General features: G+C 42.6%; 1 protein-coding gene across 1 annotated transcript in view; it reads left to right on the forward strand.

Moving 5' to 3' along the window:
* SFMBT2 (Scm like with four mbt domains 2) overlaps window positions 1-25,209 on the forward strand; it is a 104,264-nt gene that overhangs the window by 22,734 nt on the left and 56,321 nt on the right. The window contains exons 4-5 of the mRNA XM_061989471.1: window positions 15,729-15,817; window positions 18,921-19,167. Coding sequence (XP_061845455.1) covers window positions 15,729-15,817; window positions 18,921-19,167 — 336 coding nt within the window. The remainder of the gene's footprint in view (window positions 1-15,728; window positions 15,818-18,920; window positions 19,168-25,209) is intronic.

Raw genomic sequence — 25,209 nt, forward strand, 5'->3', positions numbered from 1 at the left:
TATACATATCATAGACACAAGAAACTGCTAGAGACAGATGCAAGCACCAGCATGATCCCGAGCCAGCTGTGACTTGTACTTGCTTTTTCACTCATTATGCATGATAATGTGGGTTTCCAGTCACCGTGGAAGGAGCTTGCTTCCTGAAGCAGACCATATGCTCCTGGAGCCCATGGAGGTAGCTGTTACGCAGTGCAGAGGTTTAAGTGATGCTCCTATAAAGTATTTTCCTGATGACAATTAAAAGTCAGTTCCCCTAAGCCAGATTCCAAATTCTGTCTCTTTTGCATGATATTGTAAGCTTTTGCTCTGAAGTCCCAAAACAATTGTTTGTCTGTGTGTGTGCTCTCGTTTCTGTGGATTTTAGTCACGAAAGGTTGTGGTGTAAAAATGCATCTGCTTCCTGAGCTGCTGGAGTTAATCTAGAAGGTGTATTTAGGGTAAACTGCTAAACTTAGGAAACCATTCTGCTATGTATTATACAAGTTTTACTGAAGAGGCTCTGCCATCATGAGTATAGAGCCTAAAGAGCAGGGAACTCCTTCAATTCTCACACTCTAAGCAACCCAATGAAGGTCACTGACATGTCCATGTGAGGATTTCACTGCAGAAGCTAACCTCTTCCATAGGGTCCTGGCTTTGCTTTGAGCCATCCTGCTGCTGTTCCTGAACTTGTCAGCCTGGACATCAGCAGGTGGCTGCATTTAGAAGGCCTCTTTCCTGTAGAATATCCACAGAATTTATTTGGAAATGAAATCGGAGGGAACATTGTGTGATGCAGGTGAGATTAAGAGCTCACAATCCAGTTGAATGAACCATGGCTTTGCGCTAAGATTTAAGAGCTTTTGATTTAGCAGTGAAGGCAGCTGCATTTGTCAGAGCATCATCATCTCCAGTCACCATGTGCCAGAGTGGTGGAAAAGCTAAAGTTTAGGAGTTCAAAGGAGGTTTGGAGCACTGTGGAAAAACTGCTGTAACACACTGTTACTCTTATTTCAAATGATGCTTTGTGTCATGTTCCATGTTGATCTCCAATTCCGATCTAAACTCTTCAGAGTTTGGGGGATGTTCTTGATCCTGGGATTTATAGTTCAAGCCTTTTTCTGGCCTTTCCTAGTTTGTAGTGAAGAAAACACATGTTTAGCAAGTGCAAAATGAGCCTTGATGGAGTATTTCTTTGATGGTGTTGCCGTGATGATTATGAATTTACATCTTGTGCATAGGATGTTAAGCACCTCATGGGGCCTGGCTGTGGTTAGACTGTACCATTAATTTTGGGAAAGATACATGATGAATGTTCATAAAGCCCTCTAAGTTCTGATTTGTGGTGCTTACATCACACAGTTGAGAGGCTCCAAAGTGATTAAACGGGATTTGATCATTAGAAGCTGGCAATGCAATTACAGAATGCACTGCAAAGTGCAAAATGAGGTTGGGGTGGGTTTTTTTTACACATAGATTTCTGCTTTGTGGGGTGTCAGGAGGTGAAGTCACGGTAAGTGAGTCTTCTTGGCTATTTCCATGATAATTTGGGAGTGTGGTGGCTCACTCATGGGTCGTGGGGGTGGTTAGATTTTCAGTAGTCCCACACTCTGGGTGTGAGCAGTGAGATTTGGGGAAAACTGTGGGTAAATCTTTAAGTTAGACCTTTTGTGTCCTTATTTGCTGTTTATACCTCACAGCACTGCTCCTCACCAGCCTCCTGTCCCAGTGTTTTACCACAAGATATCTCTCAGCCTCTCATCTCAGAGTTGCATCTTTGCCTTTGTGTTGGGATCCAGGCCGAAACTGCTAATGACTTGGTTTTTCTTTCAAATGACTTCTTTCAAAAGAAGACATGATTTGAGACTACCAGTCTGTAGTCATCCAGCCAGAGACATGTTTCACCTGCCATAGCATCTAATAATCTCAGGTAATGTGAGACTAGACACTTACATTTTAGATAGATTATGTAGCCTAAGATGAATTCAATCTTGTACTATCTGTCTAAAGGCAGGGTGAGAAGCAGCAATGGCCTTGCAAGTGCTGTACCAAAACATCCCTGTGTTATCAACATTCTCTTTAGTGAAACTGCAAAATATAGCCCCATGGCAGCTATTGGGAAGAGCATTAACTCTGTACCAGCCAAAACCAGGACAAGGCAGAATGTACTTTTGGTTATTCACTGGATCTCATGCCTATCTGGTGAATTTGTTAATAGAGAAAAATTAGTAGTTCCTCGTCATAAACTATCACTTTACCTTGGACCTTTTTATTTCTTTTTTGGTGTTTCCCAGCACAACTGAGAAAGTTGTTTTAGTTATCCTGCAGTAATGTATTAAACAATGGTAATGCATGAAACGATACAATGCATATAAGAAACTGCAAACATCATCCCCACTTGTTGTCATCTTTCTGTGGAGATCCAGAATTGGTTTCTTGGATGTCAGGTTCCTCTATATGTCTTCTGTGTTTTGGTACTTTTCTTCACAGTGCCTATTTGCTGTTGTCATTGTCAGGGAAAAAAAGGTAATTGTGCAGTGAACTGGTTTATGCTTTATATAAGGACATTGTTGCATTTTACAGAGCTGTCTCTAAAGAATAGGCTTCAGAAGGTAACCACGGGATTTAGGATTGAGAAGAGGCACTTAGTATGTGAGATAATTGGATAGGGTTTGGGGATGTGAGGTCAGAGCCTTGGTCACAATATTTATACTGCAATGACATCTCTTTACAGAATGGCCCATAACTTTTAGATGTTGCTATGCTGCAGAATCCATTCAAGGCTGGCCTATGAGATCCCAAAGAGACTGGACATAAAAGTGCCTCTTGTGTCTGTCTGCAAAGGCGAGCCAAGGGGAGAGTGTTTGGAATAGGATCAGGTAACCTCTAGACCTCCTTTCCTCCATTATCTCCATTTCTAGCATCAGAGAGATCTGGTGCAATGCAGTTTTATGTGAAAGACACCTAAATTAATACTAACAAGTATTGGCATGGCCCCGTGTGTGCCCAACAGTGGTCACAGACACTAATTCAGGTTAGTGAACCAAGCCATATTGCAATAGTTCTGGCTATGAGTATGAATGCTAACATGGATGAATCTTCATGCAGGAGTTATTGCATTTTGCTTTGTAGACATACCTTTTTCTTCTTTCTACAATTGCTCTCTGGATCTAGTACACAGAGGGCATGTGAAGTGCTGTATGTAGGCTTTACCAGAGTGATGATGGGCAAGCAGCACACATCCATCCTCCCCAGTGCTTTCAGAACACTTACATAAGGATTTTACAAAGGGTCTGTGCATCTCTGTTGACCTGCAACAGCAAATCTCTGTACCTGCAAGGACGACTAGAGACCTTCTTGGTTTTCATCCAGAGCAGCTACAGCTTGAAAGAAAATAGCTGGTTCTGGGTTTGTGCCCAGAATCTGGTGTATGTACCTACATCTCGTTTAGGCACACACATAACCTGCAGTCTCACTCTGAGGTCAGGGACCTGAGCTGCTTCTGAGCACTTTGGTGAAGGTGCTATTTCTTGCCTAGAAACCAGAGCTCTTACAATTTTATGTATTTATTTATCTATCTAGTTATTTATTTATTATCTCGATGGGATAAAAACTGATTTAGAAATTACAATCAAAACACCAAGTTCTCCCCCTCCCTAAGTGCTCCCAAACTGAGGCTTTGAAAAGGAGTTCATTAAGACTCCTGGGTCTCAAGATTGGGAGTTTGAGCTCTCATGGCACAACTGGAGGAAAAAATAATCAAGGAACGTACGTGGAGGCTTGGGGTTAAGTGGTGAGAGCAGTGGAGTTTGGATGCTCATTTTCACAGTGAGTCGTCACCCTAATGGACATTGATACTAATGATGGAGGAACCCCTATGGTTATATGGTTTGTTCAGAGCTTTCAAACGTTGGGCATTGCCTGGCTTTCAGAAATACCTTCCAGGAACTCTTGTCTGTGCGTGTACATGTCTGAGACCATTTGTGTCAGCCATTTCTGCTTGATTTCTAATACAGTTGTTGATAACAAGGAAATGTAGTTACCTCGTACCTGGAACTGAATTGGGCAGAGAGCAGTTATTCCTACATATAAAGACTGTGCAATCTCTGTTTAGGTACTTCTCACAGTGAAACAACATGGCCTTTGTAGGTATGCATCATGTTTCATCCTAATTTATCAAATAGTAACCAAGAATACAGCCCTTTTGTACCACATGGGATGCTCTAGAAAAATCAGAAGAATCAGCTTTCATTCATGCCTGCAGAACAGGTAAAAATGACCCAAGTAAAAATGTTTGTGCTGGAGCATCTTCCCAAGTTGCCAGGTGTCTGCTCTCCCCAGTTTCTGGTGGTGTAATGGGGATGTTCTGTTGTTTGGTACCTAGTCTGGATGGCAGGGTTTCAGAATTGTGTTCCAGGTGAAATGAATGTAAAAAGCCCCACCACTTTAAAAATGATATAAATAAATAGGGTTATGCATGGTAAACACTGTAAAAAGTTGAATGCTTCATCCTTGACTAGGACCTTGTTGATGGCCACAAGTGTCTTTGTTCTGCTGGAGGACCAGGTGAGTTGGTTGCATCCCTGCACTGCTGAAGGTGGGAAGAGATGAGTTCCCTTTGCCATCTCCCACCTGCATCTCGCCCCCTCCCTCCTGCCCCATTCCTGTACTCCAAAGGGAGAGCAGTGCTGCGTCTCGATGGTCCCTGGCTGCGTGGTGCCACTTGCATGAAGGGATGTGACAAGTGCAAATAGAGCTGATAAATTTGCTGCTGTTCTTTATCTACACAGTCTGATTGCAGTTGATAGATAATGCCAACAAGATAAAGCAGAGAACCTTCCCATTATCAAAACACTTCTTCTTTTTATACCTTTTTATTTCCAGTTTTGAATAATCCAGTGCAAGTAGAGTATTGACTTTAACTGAAGGGAAGTAATTAATCACAGTACTTATGAGCAGATCATTTACTGCAGCTTGCATGCAGGGTGGGTAGCTGAGGCCCTTGTACTCAGTCAATTAAGGCAGGCTGATAGGGGTTAATGGCACACAGGTCACCACACTGGTGGGATTGATTAGGCAAATTTCTCTTCTGATCTTGGGCAGTTTAACTTGTAGCAGTGGGCTCTCAGGACAAGTGTCTGTTTCCATAACATTGTTTTTGGAGTGAAGGCAAAGGCTTTTCTCCCACAGCATCTCACATCCACATCCTTTCCTTCCTCTACCCATAGTTCCCACAGTGGGTTGGAGATGTAGCACAGGCCAGGGCAAGCTTCAAGAAATGAAAAGCAACTCTCAGACCTCCTGCTGCTTTTGTATTGTTGAGAAGATAACAGTTAATTAAGGACTAGAGAAACCCGAGGGGAATAGAGTTCATATCTGTGAAGGACTCAAAGGATGCTGGAAAGTAAAGTCTCCTGTGGAGAGTGAGGCCATTTTTGCACATGAAGTTGCTTGTTTTGACTGAGAGAATATAAGTGGATCACTTCTGGAAACCCCAAAGAGCAGCAGGAAGGGTAACAGTCGCATTATACTGAAATTCAGTGTAATTGCATAGAAAAGATGATATTTTTTCAAATCAAGGGCTACTCCTGCATGCAGAATTGGGTGTGGAAGGATTAAAGTCTGTGCATTGGCCCTTTCTTAGGTGAAGACTCAAAAAAGGTGACATGGTAGTCTTCTTGTAGGAATGGGTATTTTTGGGTATCCCAAAAAACAAGAGCACAGCAAGTGTTTTGCAGACAATTAAAAAACCATGCATAATAGTCTTATTGTATACAGAAGCTCATGTGGGCTAAACAAATAACATTCATTTTAAGTTTTACACATTTTCACTTTCATTTATTAAACAGTTTTAAGAGCTCATAGGTCAGTCAAAAGTTTAAAGCAGCATCTTCGAACAGTGTACAAGAACTACGTGTTCTTGAAGGTGATGGAGCAGTGGCACAGGCTGCCCAGCGGGGTTGTGGAGTCTCCTTCCTTGGAGGTCTTCAAGACCCACCTGGACATGTTCCTATGTGACCTGATCTAGGTGACCCTACTTCTACAGGGGGGTTAGACTAGATGATCTCTAAGGGTCCCTTCCAACCCTACCATTCTATGGTTCTATGAATCTCCTGCAGGTACCACGCTTCCTTCTCACACCTTTTCACACCTCCTTATTAGTCTGTCATAAATTCATATGAATAGGACCACAATGTACTGCTGACTCCAGAAATGGATTTTAAGCACATGTCTTCTTTGATGGACTGTTGTTTATAACTTCTAGTGTCCATGAAAATCCCTTATATATAGTATTTTCTTTGAAAGCTTTCAATATTTAAGACAGGTGTCTAGAAGGTGATGTCTGAGCTCTGAAGTTGATATCTCATGATAGTCATGGCTACATCGTTAGGAAATCAGTTCAACAGCTTTTGATGCACTTTTTACTTGTCATTTTTTGGTAGAAAATGCCATTAAATCTCTAAGTATCCTTTTTGTTTTGTTCTATTTTCTTTTAGAAATGCCTAATGAAGGATCTGATTTACAGAGTGTTCAGCAAAGGATGTTCCCTGCCCTGAGAGACTAGGGGAGGGTTCAAAAGCATCATAGACACAGCCTGAGTCCTTTACTTAGGGGCACAGGAGCAGGGATAGCACCCACACCCCCATCCTGTTTTCACATCCAGTCTGGTTCACAAGGACTTAAATAGTTCAGCAAGCCAAATGAAAATGTCTGGGTTCAGCCTTTTACTGTCAAAATGCTGTTTCATCAAAATGGAAATATTTTGTGAGAACATGTCAGTTTTGACAAATTGTTGTGATGGGTGAAGTCTAAACAAATTGTTTTAGCGTTCTATGTTATTTTGATATAAAGACATCTCATTTTGACTCCATCATTTAGACCTTTATGGCATACTTGTAACATTTGTATGTGAAGACTTTTATAACACATCAATATTGCATCCAATGTGTGGCAACTTTAAAAGAAAACATAAATATTAGAAGGTTTCTGTGGTTTGCAATATGCCATTTACCTATTGAAAAACTGCATGTTTTAAATATATATATAAATCTATATCTAAACTTTGAACATCCTGAATTCTTGTTTAGATGTTTTTTCCTTTTAAATGAGATCCTAATATTTTAGTTTATTTCATAATGGAGTGACAAGAATTCCCCAGCTGTAATTCCCTGTGTTAACTGTTTTTCTTCAATCCAACCCTAGGAAGGAGTTAAATTTTAAGTAACAAGAATAGTTGCTGCAGCGAGAGTGTTGTCACTTATCTGATTTATCCCAATGATTTTAAATCATTCTGTAAAGCTGTTTAAGATAAGGCTCTTCATCTACCAGAAAATGGAAACTGTTGTTTAGAGGTTGATGTGTTCCAGTGGGAATTCTCCAGCAGAGGTGCCAACAGGTTGCTGGTGATCCTGGGTTATTAAAAAGAAATCCAATACAAAAAGCATTTTACTCTTTTTTTTTTTCTTTTGAATATAGACAAAAATGAGCTTAACTTGATATTACTTGTCTTTGGCCCACTCACTGGTGACAGCAATTCGGTTCCCCTCAGATGAGCTAATGTTGCATTGTCCTTAACGCCTGCAAATGTGTACTCCATGTGCTCAGGTAATAGGTAGATGGGCATTAGATATTCAACTATGCATTATGTATTGTTTTGTGTTATCTGCATTGTTTTGAAGTACTGGCACACCTCTTGCTTGGTGGTCCCTGGTGCCTGGAAACATAGACACAAACACCTTCCATTGTGTTTGTGAAGAGCAAGGGTATCCATGGGGTAGGTAAAGGTGTATCTGAGTAGCTTATTTAGGTGCTGTATGAATTTGTGCTAATGTTTGTTTATTATAAATGAGGGAATCCAAATTCCTGAGTCTTGCTTTTGTCAATCAAGTGAGCAGTTTGGGGAAATACAATCATAAAAAGGGAAAAAAAACCCCTTATGCACATTCTTTGTGTCATCTTCTCAGTCTTCCAGCTTTCAGGGTTTTTCCTGTGCTTTGCAGTGTGCTGTTCTTGGGGAGAGAAAAAAAAAGATAAAAGCAAAGAAAATCAGGATTTTCATAGAAAACTATGACCCTGAGAGAAGTGGCTTTAAGAGCAACTACTAGGAGACTAGATAAAATCCCAAGAGTTGGTAATGTGATAATGGTATCTCATATTCATTGAATGGAGCGCCTATGACTCAGTGCTTTCATGGGACTGTAAATGTTCTTTTAATCTCTTGCCTCTCCAGAGAGGCAGATAAATCTGAAGCCATTATGTGCTGTGGCTGAGGCAGGGCACAGAGATTTACAGGATTGCAGGGGCAGCCCATTGTGCACAGGGAATGAAGCTGCTCATGCTCTCCAGTGTGTGGTTTGTGGGATAATGGGGGATGTGATCATGCAGAGTTCTGGCCTGTTTTGACCACTTCTTGCGTTGCTTTTGTGGTCAGCACACACAGTGCAAGGGGAAAGTGATGGTTTTGAGCAGCTGATGGTGAAAAGTTGGTGCATGGTGAGCGGTGCTAATGGTTATTTTGGACATCAAGGAGGGCTTGCAGCAGCCCCTGGTCCTCAGATGCTGCCGGGATGACCAGATTTGGAGCAGATGGGTCCAACCACAGCCCTGAGTCATGAGATAAACGGGTAAAAGTGAAGAAATGACAGGGAGTTGAAATGGGAGAGAGAAATAGGAGTTGAAGGGGTTGGGGGCAGGGTGAATTGACTAGAGAAAGAAGTGGGAAGAGTTATTATTTGAGGGATACTGGGTATAATCTGTTTTTTGATGGAGTTCAGTTCTGTGGAAGGAAAGCTCAGTTTTATAACCTACACTGTGACTTCTGTGGAAATAAATAGTCTTAATGTGTAAGGGTCTTTTTTCTTTCTAATTTAAGAATCTGCTGGAATATATGGAAGCTGCTGTCTGAAATGAGTATCTTTTATTGAAGAAGGCAGGAGGGCTTTACGTTTCCCTGCATAAGCCTCAAAGGTAGTGTGCTGCAGAGACTACAGCAGAGCAGGGCTACTTGGTTCTTTTGTAAATGTGGATAATTTCACTGAGATCTTTTAGGAGGAGGCAAAACCTGGGCTCAGCCTCTCAACCAGCCCAGCAGTGTGTCTGGGAACTGGTGCGCCACAACTGCCTCTCTGAAACTAGGGAGAGAAATGTGACATCTTTCTGTAATGATGTAGAGCCAGATGGATTTTCCTCTCTGCAGTTGCAGGAGTGCAATCTGGAGCAGAGCTATTGGCTTTGCATGGATACACCTTGGCTCAGCAACATGGAGATCTGGTCTCTGTTTTGGGCTGCTTTGCTCTAAAGCAGGTGGTCCTGTGTCAAGTAAGAAGAGGCTTTAAAGCCTTTGGCCTTGGAGGTGCAGAGGTGTGAAAACAGCCACCCATGCCATCTCTCAGATGAGCTGAACTCGATCCAAAGGGAACGGGCACATCTGCTTACACAAGCTGTAGCTCCAAACAGGGCTGTGGTGCTTTCTGCTAAATCTGGAAAGAAAGGCATTGGTGTTTCGGGAGCATTGCTCTGTGCAATGCCTGCCTTGTGTTTGTGCTGTACAATGTCTAATCTGGTACAAACTCTGACCAATGCTTTTTCCATGTCCTGTCTCCTCTGTGCATTATCTAGTTGTTCAGTTGTTCAGTTCAGCTCACAATCTGGCCTTTGCATCAGTGACATCACTAAACTCAGTCTTTTTTTTCTGCTACCTTATCTCTACTTCTCTTGTATCATTTCCACTTGCTTAGATAAATGTGATGGCAGTTAGCTCCCAGGTTTCCAGACCATTGCACAATCTCACTTCTCTGCACAGCAGACCATGCAGGACCACAGGACTAAGATAGGTCTGTTAGCCATAGTAATAGTGAGACTCTTGACCAATCTGTGTCCTCGTAGAGCATCAAAGCCTCATTCTCTAAAGGACCAATCAGTGTGATTATGTTACTGTTAGTTAGGTCAGGCAAGCCATCTCTGCTTAGGATATGATTTCCAAAGCAGCCTCAGTGTAACTGTAATGTCTCAAATGCTTTCTTGTCATCAGGGCTACTTGGAGCTCCGTTGTGGTGTGGGTGACGGTCCCTTTCCAAGGTGCCACCTTCACAGTTGAGCTGTGCCTGGTGAGGGAGAGATGTATGTGCAAAGAGACCAGTAGCTTTCAGTGCTTATTTTTACTTCAGGAAGATTTTATCCATAGTTAAAAGTCTTCCTCCCACTTTTGCCAGCTTCCTGTATTGTGAAGAATGAGGGATGTTTCCTCCAGGAGAGAAGGGATGTTTCCATCCAGGCAGAAGTATTAGGGACTTTCTTACTGTAAAGATTTCTTACCACCTATTGAGTCTGTGCTGCTCAGTAAGAGCTAGGGTGACATGAATTAGGGTGAGATTAGTTGTGCACTTGTAAATCACTGCTTGTGCCCTTCACACTCCATGATTAGAGAGGATTTGTCACAGTATTCTGGTTTGAAGGATACATCTTGTCCTCTGTGGCTTTTGTCTTTTGTAGAAGGACCTACTTCCCTGGTTCCTTTTGAAAGGATTTATGGGATTTCTTTTGCTTTATTTCTTGTATGTTTTCCCTGCCTCCCACAGCACCGTGGATTTTAGCTGAGATCCTGGAGGTACATTCAGCTTGACAGGTTCTGGATGGGGGCAGTTCACAGAGGTCATCTGGGAGGATGCATACTTTGAAAAGTAGAAGAAATCACAGAATCACAGACTGGTAGGACTTGGAAGGGACCTCTAATGATCATCCAGTCCAACCAACCCCTTACTAAAGCAGGTTCACCTAGATCAGGTCACTCAGGAACGTGTCCAGGCAGGTTTTGAAAACCTCCAGAGAAGGAGCTTCCACACCCTCCCTGGGCAGCCTGGGCCAGGGCTCCCTCACCCTTACAGTAAAGAAGTTTTTCCTTAAGTTTAAGTGGAACTTCTTGTGTTCTAGCTTTTGTCCATTAACTCCAGTCCTACCACTGAACACTACAGAAAAAAGTGTTACTCCATACTCCTGACATACACCTTTTAAATACTTGTAAGTTTTAATGAGGTCCCCCTTCAGTCTCCTCCAGACTAAACAGCCCCAGTTCCCGCAGCCTTTCCTCATAAGGATGATGCTCCAATGTCTCAGTCATCTTAGTGGCCCTGTGTTGGACTCTCTCCAGAAGTTCTCTGTCCCTCTTGAGCTGGGGAGCCCAGAACTGGACACAGTACTCCAGATGAGGACTCTGCAGGGTAGAGTAGAGGGGCAGCAGAACTTCGCTTGACCTGCTGCCCACACTTTCCTTGATGCATCCCAGGATGCCATTGGCCTTCTTGGCCACGAGGGCACATTGCTGGCTCATGTTCAGTTCATTATCAATCAGGACTCCCAGGTCTCTCTCTGCAGAGCTGCTCTCCAGCAGTTCGACCCCCAGCCTGTCCTGGTGCATGGCGTTGTTCCTCCCCAGTTGCTGGACTCTGCACTTGTCCTTGTTGAACCTCATGAGGTTCCTCTCTGCCCAGCTCTCAAGCTGGTTGAGATCCCGCTGAACAGCAGCACAGCCTCTGGGGAATCAGCCCCTGCTCCCAGTTTGGTGTCATCAGCCAACTTGCTGAGGGTACACTCTGTCCCCTCATCCAGGTCATTGACGAAGATGTTGAACAAGACTGGCCCCCGAACCAATCCCTGTGGAACTCCACTGGCCACAGGCCTCCAACTTGATTCTGTGCCACTGATCACCACCCTCTGGGCTCTGTCATTCAGCCAGCTCTCGATCCACCTCACTGTCCATTCATCCAAGCCACACTGCCTGAGCTTTCTGATGAGGATGTTATGGGAGACAGTGTCAAAAGCCTTGCTGAAGTCAAGGTAGATGACATCCGCTGCTCTCCCCTCATCTAGCCAGTCAGTTACACTCTTGTAGAAGGCTATCAGGTTAGCCAAGCTGGATTTCCCCTTGGTGAATCCATGTTGACGACTCCTGATAACCATCTTTTCCTTCATATATTTAGTGACAACATCCAGCATGAGTTATTCCATCACCTTTCCAGGGATGGAGGTGAGGCTGACCAGCCTGTAGTTTCCCAGTTTGCCCTTCTTGCCCTTTTTGAAGACTGGAGTGACATCTGAGCCCTCTGGACCCCTCCCAACTCACTGAAGTTATTTGAGGAAGGAAAAATATTAGTGGAGTTTCAGTCCCTGCGGAACAGGATCCTTTGTCCTCTCCACCTTCCCATCCCAGTGTCTGGCCAGCCAGTTGCAGATGGGCTCTAAAAGCAGAGTTCTTCCAGCCTGTCTGCAGTGTGACAGGTTCAGCTGCATCTTTTCCTGTAGCTAACAAGTGAAAATTTGAATTGAAAATCAGTGCTTCATTTCACAGGTGTTGGGTCTGAAAAGCACCAGCATTTCCTGAGATGGATGCTTAGGTTGGGCACCCGTGCATTACACTGCCAGCTATTCTTATTTACCCAGCGGATTTGCCTTTGTTTGAATATTCTTGTTTAACATTTTGCTTGGCCCTCGAAGGCTTTTGCAGATACCATGATTATTCAGATTCACTTCATCACCACTAAAAATTTATATTTGCATTGCAATGATTTGAACTGTAGAGCTGAGAAGCCTGATTGTGCTACACAAGCACAGGAAAAAAATGTGCAGATCTCTGTTCCTGAAACTTCCAGTGCAATCTGTTCCCTGACACAAGTTTCCAGAGTCTCTATATGTACATCTCTAAAGAAGCATAAAATAAAGCAAAACACCAGATAGTAAATGTGTTGGGGGGAAGATGGCTCTGAAACCACTCAGAAACTGGGAGTAATTTGGTTTTTTATTTCAACTGAGTCTGTTTGGTCTGAAAGCAAAGATCACCGTGGCACTCCTGGGCTTTGCCCAAGCCCATAGTGTGGAGAGGAGCATCATCTTATTTAGGTTTCAAAAAGCTGGGTGGTGCAAGACTTTTAAAAGGACAAGGTGTTTATTTGGAGAGGCATTAGGAGGAGTGACTGACAGCAAGATCTGTGAATTGGGCACCGTTAAGACATCTCAGATGGGACATCTGGAAATGGAGGCCCCTGAAATCTGTTGTCAACTTTGAAAATACTATTTTACACCCCCCCTCACCCCCCCACCCCATTCCTGCCAGCTTTGAAAGTTCGAACCCTGTTCTTTTTGTCACATTTGTCATTCCTTAGTAATGAAGCTCTGGCATTCAGAACTTGGCTGACAACTTTGTGGGTATGAGCCAAAGTGAAGTTCAGCTTGCACCTTTCTCTGATGCACCCAGTGCTGTTTGCAGTGAGAGGCAGAAGTCTGAACTAGAGGGACTCCAGTCTCATTCATAACAGCAATTACTATCTTCTCACTAGTGCCAAAATTAAGTTTCTTTTCTTTATCCTAACGTAGGTGCACAGGAACTGTGCACTGATGAGGTGTACACAAGAATGTTGTGAGAGAAAATGCCATAGATAAACAATTTCTCAGGCTATTCCTTCATTTTAAATAACGTAAGGTAATAAATCTCTTGGAAATCATGCAAAATGATGATCTCTAAAGGTCCCTTCCAACCCATACCATTCTATGATTCTATGAAAATCAGTACTATAAAAGACTTTAAACAGTTCCAGACAAGTTCAAAAAGTATTTTATAGAGGCTCAAGTCGAGCACTTTAAGATTTACTAATTTTTCAATACATTTAAATGCACTTTTAAAATAATTTAGTTCTAGAAACTGAATGTGTAGTTGAATAGGAGTTGTAGTTGTAGGAGAATTGGATTTTGAGGAAGGAGCACAACTCATAAATGAGGTGTGATGTAAGATCTGCTGGATATAGCTTCTGTCTTTGTCTGTGGCCAACTGCATAAGGCATTTAGGATATAAATTGAATATGGGCCAGAGTCCAACTGTGCCAAGCACCCGTGCTGGATGGAAGCCCAACCATGAGCATGTTGTGCCAAGTTTTGTGGCAATGCTGAATAACTGTCCTTGGGCAAATGTGATGCTCCCTTTTTGCATTTCCTCAATTCAGTCTGTGGCAGCAAATGGCTTGAGGATGCATTTTGAGAAGGCTCTGCTTTGGTCTCCTTGGCTGGAAGCAACGGTGGTAATATTTGTGCCCACAGTGCTGTTTGCATTTGCAGTGTGAAGTCCTCCTGCTCTAACCACTGAGATGCCAACTTCTCAGAGGTCCAAAGCCTCAGCTTTGGCATTGTTGGGGCAGTGTGGCAGCTGAACCCCATCACTGGGAAAGGCTGAGAAATCACAGTTATTGTGCTTTTAAACCATTTAAAAATCCCACTCTGACAAGTGTGAAAACACAAAGTGCTTCAGAGTGGATTGCCCTTGGTTGACTAATGTCATATTTCCCCTGAAATGTGGAGCAAAACTCTGCTTCTTTGAGTAAATGGTGAGAGCTGCCATCATTTAATTATTCTGGATCTATACTGCTTAATTACAGCCCTTCCTGGGCTCCCTGTGGGGTAATGGTCTTTAAACCATGTATCCAGTTGTTTGTTCAGCAGAAATGTTTTAATTTTCAAATGCTTGTGATTTTTCTCTAGGTGTTGCTATTTTAGCAACATAATTATATCACTGTTGGTTTTCCCACACATAAGTAAGGTTTTTTTTTTGGGAGATCAAAATGTTTCTGAAATTGACTGAATTGCATTTTGGTGCCCAGCTTTTACTGATTTCAGCAAGAATTGAACCAGAATTTGAATGCCAGAGGCAGACACCTCTGAAGTTTGGACTTTCAGTTTCCAAACTTAAAGTTTGGGCAACTTCTCTTTCTCTGAGACCGTTAGTGAACATATAAAGAGACTTTATAAATCATACCTGAGCCTATTTGATAAGCAAGAAATGAGTTGGTTAACCAAGCAACGGCCAGTTTGGAATGGGAGAGATGGACATGATAAGCCATGATGATGTAAATCACTGACAACTACTACAGTGGAGCAACAAGCAGGCCAGTGGCATCCTGCCTTGTATCAGAAATAGTGTGACCAGCGGGACCAGGACAGTGATTGTACCCCTGTACTCAGCACTGGTGAGGCTACACTTTGTGTTCAGTACAGCTTTGTGTTCAGTTTTGGCCTCCTAACTACAAGAAAGACATTGGTGTACTGGAGCATGTCCTCAAGTGGGCATAAAGTCTAGTGAAAGGGTCTGGAGAACAACTCTGATGAGAAGCAGCTGAGGGACCTGGAGTTCTTTAGTCTGGAGGAGGCTGAGGGGAGACGATCACTCTCTGCAGCTCACTGCCAGGAGGTTGTAGTGAGGTGAGAGTTATCTCTTCTACTGAGCAATGAGCAATAGGACAAGAGGAAATAGGCATCAGGTTGTACTGAGGGAGGTTTAGATTGGAGCTGAGGAAGAACATTTTCCCTGAGAGGGTTGTTAGACACAGTCCCAGGCTGCCCAGGGAGGTGAGGGAGTCCCCATCCCTGGAGAGACTGCAAAGCCGTGGAGCTGAGGTGCTGAGGGCCATGGGTTAGTGATGGGCTTGGCAGTGTTGGGGTAGTAATTAGACTTGATGATCTTAAAGCTGTTTTCCAACCCAAATGATTCTGTGATTCAGTCAACACCTTCTCTTATTTTGGAATGCAACTGTGTGTACGGGCTGCCCAAGGAACTGGAAAACAAACCAGCTTTTCTCCTGTTCTGGACTACAATTGTATCTGAAGCTTCAGAGCTGGGAAACCTCAAGGACATGTCTCTCAAATATGTGTGGCAAGCCCATTGCAGTCTGCTGTTCTAAGCATTTCTTTTCTTTCCTCACCCTCCCCAGCAATCAAAGAGAAATACATGGACTGGACGGAGTTTCTCATCCATGATTTGACCGGCGCCCGGACTGCACCTGCGAATTTACTGGAAGGTGTATGTATTAGATTGCAGTTTCTATCGATACAATGTTGTGGTGTGCATGCTGCAGCAGTGTTTCCCTCCCGCTGTGTAGGGCTGTGTGCTTGCAATGACTGTGTGCCAGCAGTGGCATCTGATCCAGTGCTGGCCAAAAGCGGGTCACAACATCACCTTGACTCTGCTGGCTCTGCTTCTGACCCAGCAATGGGTAGTTTGTTTTGCCTTTAAGCTGGAGGGAGGATGCTTAGAAAGTTGAGTACTCAAAAAAGACTGGGTGGTGCAGGTGAGCATGGAGGGAGACAGTAGGAAGGAGGACACAGCTCTCCAGTACACCACTACATCTCCCAAACTGGTGACCTGAGCTTTCAAGTAAGGAAATGGGTTGGAGAGGGGCTTTAGTAAGTTGATGGGGAGCACTGTCAAGTTTGTGTGTATATGGAAATTGCTCCTTCAAGGAAATTTAGCAGGGAAGTTGTGTGGGGTGGCCTCAATCATCAGTAGTCAGGAGAGAAGAGTCTAGTTTTTTTAGATGAACCCATATGGCCAGGAGTCCAGTGTGTGAAGCATATTCATAGGATGGCTTGCACCTCAGGCAGCCTCATGTTGCCTTGAAGTCTTGGACCAAAATCTTGCACATTCACCTTGAAACCATAGGAACAAAACACCTCCTCCACTGGGACTCACTCTGCTTTCATATGGATGCTGTGTGGGCACTGGGAGAGGAGTCAGACCATCCTAGGGGAGATAATTCTCTCTACCCCTCTGTATTTAGGCTGAAAATGAAGGCATAAAGACAGTTTACCTTTGTGTAAGTGCTCATGTTGCCCTTTTGGAAGCAAGTGTACCTCCAGGCACTTTTTTTGATCATTTTGTTCCTGGTCACTCCTACTAGCCACAGCTGCATTGTTTTTCCACATGCCTATGCAGTATGAGCTGCCTGGCAGGGAGAAGCATAACGGCAAGGATTTTCCCCTCCCCCATCAGTCTGTTGGGCAAATGGCCTATGCATGCCCAAAATAATGCACATCCTCAGGTCTGCTGCATCCCCTTTCCTGGACCACTCTCTGATGGCATATGCAAAAAGCTGGTCGTGTCCAACACCCATCTCTGGTGTACACCAATGCCATTGTGCACTTCTCCATATCCATTCCAGAAGCAAAGAGGCAGCCCCAGGCAGAAGTGCAGAGAGAGAAAACAGTAGGGAAACAGTTTCTGACCCTTTTCTGGTGTTTTATGCAATGTATGTGCTCAGTGCTGCCTGTGTTGTGCGGTGTATGTAACCCCTTGTTGACAGATTTGCTGTTCCTGAGTGCTGCAGATTGTTGTTACACTGTTAAATCAATATGTACTGATACTTATTTGGGTCTGTGTTTTTTTTACATGCTAGCTATGCATATAAAGAGTTCTTGCATTATGGTAAATGTTAAGATTTCGTGCAAGGCAATTATTAATCTTAGCCATTCAGTTCTCAGGGGTAAGTGACAACCCATTGGCTTAAAATTTAGCACACAAATCAGAGAGGCAATATTCGTTTTTATACAGCCAGGGATTTATTATCACAAGTCAAATCATTACCCCATCATTTTATGTTAAAGAATGTTTTGTTGCAAAGAAGCAGTTGTACCACAAGAACAAAAACCCGATTAAAGTCGATTTCTATTATAATATTAAATTCTGACATTGCATTTTGCTGTGAAGTAATATTTGAAGAGATTATGCAGGTGCTTGTGGCTTACATTACAGAGCAGTGGCTTATAATGGCAACTACATTGCTCTGAGAAATACCCATTAATCATAGAGCTGGTTAAAACTGTACATGTGATAAGGTTATAGCTCATTTTAATTGCATTTTTTACCAAATTCTCATTCTGTTGCCTGCGTTGTTTTGGATGTGGAGAGGTGGGGTGAAAATGGGTTGCATTTCAAAATACTGAGTATATCCAAAATTCCCTAGAAAAGAGAACACTTTTGAAAAAGCTTCCTCTGTTCTTTTTTTTCTAGCCATCTCTAGAAAGAATCATCTTGGGCTGACTCTGATTTACAGAATTAATATTTTAAAAAATACTGTGAAAGGTTTATATTGTTTAATTAAGTAAAAGTGGGACAAACACAGAGGAAAAAAATATTTGCTTGTTTTGAATATATTTTGCCTGTTCATAACATCTCCTCTGGGGACCAATGCTCCCAGCAATTGGGGTGGTTTTTTAGCGTTGCTCTTAAAGCCCTGGAATCAAGAAATTGCATAAGAATTGGAGCTTGAAATTAATAAAAAGGAAGAACTTTAACCATTATGTTAGTGGAGAAAAGGTTGACAACACAGAGCAATTGCAAAGCAAAAACACTGAGCCCCAAAGGTATCGTTCTGCAAAGCATCTCATGGTTTTTTAATGCCTGTGGTTGGCAGCCTTGCAGGTGTAAAGTTAAGCACATGTGTAAATGGTTGCAAAACTGAGATCACAAAAAATACTACGTGTAAGCAGATAACCTCAGCCACTGTGATTTGTTGGGCATAGTGGCGTGACCCAACAAATCCCTTGTGCCTTGGGCACTGATGCCAAGACCAGTTAAGCTGGTGGGAACCTGCTTTGGGCTTTGGAGTAACCACCATAGACTCTCGCATCCATGGCTGTGGGGTGTCATCTATGTGCCAGTAGTAATGAGATAAAGATTTGGTGAGAAAGATCAGCACACAGAGGGCAATTTCAGGGTCATGCCCAAAGTACTTGCTTTTTAGGTAAATGCCAGTGTCCAGTCCTTTGATTGGTTCTTACCAGCTGCAGTCAATGAGAATTTGGTTTGAAATCCTCCAGTGTAATTGGGGTTTGAGCTGTTCAGGAGCATCCTGAGTGGATGTGCCTCACGAGCTGTTCCACCTTGCATTATTCTTTTGTTGTTGTTGTTGATGATGTCGGTTGAGAAATTAGCACAACTGTTGTTTTCTGTTTTACTTCTGAATTTGCACTTGGAAGACATTGGGTAAAATAGAAGAAGAACAGACTGTTTGCTGATCGCTTGGATGATGGTGTGAAAAACAAAAATAATCTTCTGCTGTCATCTGTTTCCTTGAGAAGTCTTCAAATAAAGTTTAAAATAAGGAGTTTTGCTTCTATTCAAACAGCCTCTGCGAGGAAAAAACCCTGTAGACCTCATTACAGTTGATTCCTTAATAGAGCTGCAGGATTCCCAGAATCCCTTTCAGTACTGGATAGTTAGTGTGGTTGAAAATGTTGGAGGAAGATTACGCCTTCGCTATGTGGGATTGGAGGAGACTGAATCCTATGACCAGTGGTTGTTTTACTTGGATTGCAGACTTCGACCAGTCGGTTGGTGTCAAGAGAATAAATACAGAATGGACCCACCTGCAGGTAAAGAGTCTCCCAAAAATACAGTCTCCCTTTGTGGCATTTGCTGATGTTTTGAGATACTCATGCAACCTGTTTCTTCTTTGCCAGCATTCACATTGCTTTGACAGTAGTTTCTAGCTATTAAGATAATATGTGAGAACCATCTAATTTGGGTTCAAAGTGGGTCAGGTAAACTGTATTCAATTTATTTAATCAATTCAGTTTGGTTTAGCTCAGCCCTAGAAGGAAGCAGTGTACAATAAAAGCAGTTTCATGTAGTTTTCCACCAAGATGATGGGTTAGTCCAAGGATGTGCCTGCTTGCCCAGCCCTCTTCGGTGGCATTTTAGTGGCCAGATCTTCCTGGCCATACAGTAGGCCTCCTGATGGTGGCCTTACTGGGAAGCAGCCTTCTGCTGTCCAAATCAAGTCCTAGAGGACATCTCTCAGTCTATACTAGACTCCATTAGATTTCCCTTCAACCAGAGACCTCTTGTCTGTCTTTCCATAGCCACACACATTTGTCTTGCATAGCAGTAGACCTCTATGAAATTTCCTGGGGCTAGAGAAAGTGTTTTGAGACTCTCATGGTCCATGTAACACAGGTCTTACATATTCTACTGTAACATTGCTGTACACCTGCCAAGTGAGACCTGGCTTGTGTGTAACCAGTCACAAAGCACAGTGAGGGTGATGGTTTATCTACCTGTCCATGTCATCCTGCCCATGGAGGGGTTATAGGGTGTTTATTGGTAGAAGCTAAGAAAATACTCCTTTGAGCAAGAGTAGATGGGATATTTCAGATTCAAAAGACCAAATATTTTTGTCCTTGCATTTTCTGCAAGGGAGTGAAGTCTTTTCGTCAGACCAGTTTCAACATCAGGAGCTTGCATCTTGAAGGAGCTCTCTAGAGTCAAGTTCAGTGTTCAAATCAGCTTGGACAGAGAGAGATGGGGATTGCAGTTAGTCCAGTCTGGAGTCAGAAGTTGGAAATTACAAATCCAGGGGTAGGAAAGAAGTTCAAGGGACTGAGCTTCCAGGTGTAGGAGTCAGGCACAAGTAGGCTGGGCCAGGAGGCTGGGCAAGAGCATAGTCAGCTGGAATCAGACTCTAAACAGTGGGATTGGCTTTGGTGAAGGGAGCAGGATCAAAAAGGCAGGGAAAGAATGGTTGTGTCTGAGTGTAGGGCAGGACTGAGCATTGCTATGGTTTAGCAAGCAGGATGTGGACCATAGACCACAGCACTCAGGGCTGCCTGAAGCTTCCTGGAGAGACACTTACAGAGACATTCCCTGGCAGGTCTTGGGGCTGGCTTTGGAGATATGCTTCCACCTAGGCTGTACCCCGTTGTGATGGGTGATGAATGTGAGATTAAATTTTCTCCAACACCCAATAAAACTTGTTGAAACTTTGGGAACATTTCTGGGCAGCTGAGTTTCTCACTATTGGAGGTGTTTGGCTGTGTGTTGGTGTGGCTTGAGTTGGCTGAGTCAAGGTGATGGACTTGACTGCTCTTGGAATTAAGGCACTGACTAAAAACGATAGCTTAGACTGTTGCATGCATGGTCTTCTTTGGGGCAGAAAGTGGGCAGTGTCTGTATTTCTCATAAAGCTGTGGCTTATACTTGGGGCCACAAAGCTGTTTGCCAAGTCCTGTGGAGCACAGCCCCCATTTGCTAGCTGTTTACACCTCCAAGCTGGATGCCTCTGGACTACCACATCCCTTGAGAGAGGAGATATTTGCTTGGCTAATGCACAAGTTTTGGCCGAGCAGTCTTATTCCACCTTTTCCCGTGTAGGTGAACAACTTGTCCAGATGTGTGCCTCATTCTGCTTGTGCTGTGGGTGAAGTTTTAGCGTGAGTGATGGCAGAGAGGTAGCTTTCCTTTGGCTAAGGTATTTCTGATGTGGCTTCTGCCCATTGTACCTGCTTCGGAGAGGATACCCTGATCTATGCAGTTGTTACGTTCACAAGTCTGACGGGGTCTTGGGTCTAACTTAGGGTCTCAAATGCTTTTTGGAAGCATGTGTTTTTCTTCACTGATAGGTGGGAATCAATATTCCCCCTCACTTCTAAATTAGATGTGAATGCTGGAAAGCATGACTATCACTCACTCAGTTATTTTACAGAGTGTTTGTGTTACACAGAAACCCTTTTTCATTGACTGCCTTTGACTCCTCTTGGCCTGTATACCTTTGGTGAATCAATACAGAAATGGCCCAAACCAGACTGTGCTTCCTCTTTGTTTATTCCATTGTCTTTCTACTCTGTCGTCCTTTTATCCAGTTTCTTCTCTTAAGGATTCCCCACCCCATTGCCTTTCTTGTTTCAGTTGTCTAGTCTCTAAACTTGTTACTAGACTCTTTGCTGATGTTGTTTATGTTTCTTCTGCCCTTTCCTTCATTTAATTGTTTTTAAAATGTCTTTTCTCCTGCTCTTATCTGTCTTCATCTGGTATCTGTTTCCTCTCCTTGGCATTTCTCTGGTTGTTTGCTCTTTAGTGAACATTATTATTAGTGAATTCAATGCCCAGGTCTTCTTCCTGACTTGCACTGAGTTAAATAGGTAGTGATTACATCTCCTGAAACCAGGTCTCAGAGGAGTTTGATGAGTGAAAACTCTTTGAGTCTGAAACCTTCCATTTTCTCACAAGTCCTCTACGCAACATTACCCTCAAGGGTATAGTTGACTGTGTTGCCTATTTGATGTTCATATTCATAAAGCACAATGGTTGAATAAAGGATTCAAGACATTAACCCAGAGGAAGAAGTGGGGAAAAAACAAGTGTCTGGTCTTAGGGAATCTGTTTCAAATCAAAGTCTGCAAAAGAAATCTTGGAGCAAGCAGGCAGGCAAGCAGTAGTGAGTTGTCAGGGTGAGATGCTGGCAGCATAGAGCTCTAAAGAAACTTAGGGGTGAAGCTATAAAGTGCCACAACTGTCAAAGGATGTGATTTCATAAGGTTCCCAGGCCAAGAGAGTGTGCCAGAGACACATCCTTGCCCACTTACAGCCTTCATAGTGATTTCTATACTAAGTAGGATTTTGACTAGAAAGACCTTTGAGATGTGAAAGACTTAGTGTAGACCTTAAGAAAGAGAGAGATTCTGTGGCAGTATGTTGATTTTTACTCGTCAGGAATTAGATTTGCCTGCCATGGTGTAGGCATTGGAAAGACAGTTCAGCCTGAGCTAGTGCTTTCTTTTTATGAGTGGTGAAGAAAAGGAGATGTCCAAGACACCTCTAATGTAGAGCAGATGAAGTGACATCTTCATAGAGTCATAGAATCACAGAATGGTGGGGGTTGGAAGGGACCTTTAGAGATGATCTAGTCCCCTCCTGCTAAGGCAGGTCCACATAGAACATACCACACAGAAACATGTCCAGGCGGGTTTAGAAACCTCCTGAGAAGGAGCCTCCACACCCTCCCATTGAAAGCAACGAACATAAACCTGGTTGTTTAACTTTCAAAACACCTGAAGCCAGTTAAAGTGGCTCTTTGACTGATGAGAGAAGCAATGTTAGACTGTATGAAAGCTGTTATGAATCTCCTCCAAAGAGTTGTTGAGGTCATGCAGCTCCTGCATGTTCAGTTGCTATCAAATGGGGATGTTCATCAATTCTGCAGGTTGTGTCAGTGCTTTGCCTATCCTTGATTTGGATGCTGCCTATCCACCCTTCAGCTCTGTTTCCCTGTGTGTCTGGGCTGTGATTTTCCTGTGTTGATCCACCTTTGGAACCTGCCAGGTTGGGTTTAACTTGTGCAGCAGTTTCAGGTCAGTTTTTCAAGATATGGAGCATCTCATATGAGGGAGATCCCATGGATCCAAATGTCTGCAATATTTTGGATGGAGAAGTCTCTTTTTCTGAAGCCATCCACATCCTAGCATGCACAAAAATGTGCAAAAGAGTCCTTAGGAAATATCATCCTGTCTTCTCCAAATGGCAACTTTCAGGGACTTTGTATGTGGATGTGGCAGTTCTGGGTTAACGATTGGACTTGATGATTTTAAAGGTCTTTTCGAACCTAAATATTTCTTTGTGATTTTGTGTACTGAGGCAAAGGGATCATAGCTTGTTTTTTTTACCCCAGATATATATCTGAAGTCCAAAGTCAGTCTCTTTGCTAGTGCAGATTGGCACAGGCAAGGCTTGACACTGTAGCACAGGTCTCGCCTTGACTGTTTATGCAGGAAGAGATCATCTAGTTCTGTTTAAAGACAAATTGGCAGTCATTTTAATTGCTCACTCCTTGTTAACCTAAACACAAATTGACACAGTACACTTTGTTCAATTATCTGCAACCCTATCACTTAAACCAAATGCTTTATGCTCTTTTAACTGTGTGATTTAGTGTCCATATACTTGCCAACATAAGCAAGCTGCCCCTGATTAAACATGCATATGATATTGCTTGCTGGCTGTTGTAACCATTGCAGTTATCTCTCAAAGTTTGTTGACACTGCTTAAAGAAGTTGCTGCATGTTTTCATTGATTTTGGACAAAGTCACCCCAAATGCCACTTTTCTTCTTCTTTCCTATATTTCACTGTCGTCATGGTGGAAAAGAAAGGTCTTTTTTCAGCTTGTTTTCTCTGAGGAGAATCCAGCAGGGTGTTCGAAAACTCAGACTTTTTGTTAGTTGAAACAACAGGCTGGCTGCAGCTTGGGGCAAAATCATATCATATTGAGTGTTTCCCTGTTTGGCATCATTTAAACCAAAAAGGAAGAAACAGACTGAATCGTTTCACTCCTTGTACTTCAAGCCGATCAGAGCCCCTGCAAGCAAGGGAGAACCGAGCAACAAGGCTATAAAATAATGAACAATTAGGTAAAGAGTGTACTTCTGAACACCTGTGACTGCTGCACACGCTGTAAACAAAGACTCAAAGTATATACTCCCATTAAGAACCAGGGAGCTAAGGAATTAAAAATACCCCTCTGAAAGGTTAACACTTTGTTTCAAGTGTGTTTAAATTCATATGCATATCCGTGCTGTCTGTTCTGAAGGAGCAAGATTTGATATAGTGGGAGTATAAATACATCCACTTCCAGTGAGTGATTCTGCAAATCCTGTTTTGATAAGGTCTTAAATCTGTTGAGATCAGAGCATAAAATTCTCTTGTACTACCAGTGCTAGGTGAAAGCAGTGCTTGCCAATTCCCCCCTTTTTTTTTAATACATATTTTTTATTTCCTCCTTCAGAATGGTAAGATACAGCAATAAATCTTTGCCAACTAGTAAATATATATGGTTATTAGATGTACAGAATTTAAATGCAAATTGGGCCAAATTGAACTGTGATGTAAGTGTGTGGAGTCAAAAATGACAAAAGAAAAGCTTCACACTATTCACTCCGTATGAAGGTGCAGGTTTATCATTGAGTAAATGTTCATTTCAATTTTAATAATTGTTGCAATCTATCCACCTATCTTGTCTCTTTAAGGCCTTGATATGAATTTTCTGCAATAACTTGTTATGTGCAGGATAACAATATGCTTTCTAGGGCAGAAGTAAATCCAATATAATGTATTTCATCAGAGTATTGTTTCCTACATTGTTTCCTTTTGATGATTCACAGGCATTTCACTGCCCTGAGCCATAAAGGGCTTGTTAACATAATGATTTAATAATATTAAACCTATTTAAAGAAACTCACAGAAAGCAATGGGAATCTGCACAAAGATGTTGGCTCAAAGTATGATGATGAAAATTCATAAGTGTATGTCTTTGAATTGATGTGACACTGTGGTTTGAGTGTGATACCAACATAAGGTTCTGGGTAGAGATCTAGCTGAGTCTCCAAAAACAACCCTGCAATAAGTAAAAAGACTTTCCAATGAACAGCAGCTTTGGTAAAGATATTCCTGGTTTTGTTCAAATATAACTAATATTGTTTGAAGACCTGAGGCTCTTCAAACTGCAGAACATCAAGTGTTTTGAGAACTGAAAATCAAGAGAGAGTTTTTGTTGTTTTCAAGTAATGAGATAGTATAGTTCTCATTTCTCCAGCAGAAAATGAAGGACATTCATTTTTTTCTGGGTTTTACTCCAGGATATAAAGCA

This window comes from Colius striatus, chromosome 1 (assembly GCF_028858725.1).
Source record: "Colius striatus isolate bColStr4 chromosome 1, bColStr4.1.hap1, whole genome shotgun sequence".
In the NCBI taxonomy this organism is placed as follows: domain Eukaryota; kingdom Metazoa; phylum Chordata; class Aves; order Coliiformes; family Coliidae; genus Colius; species Colius striatus.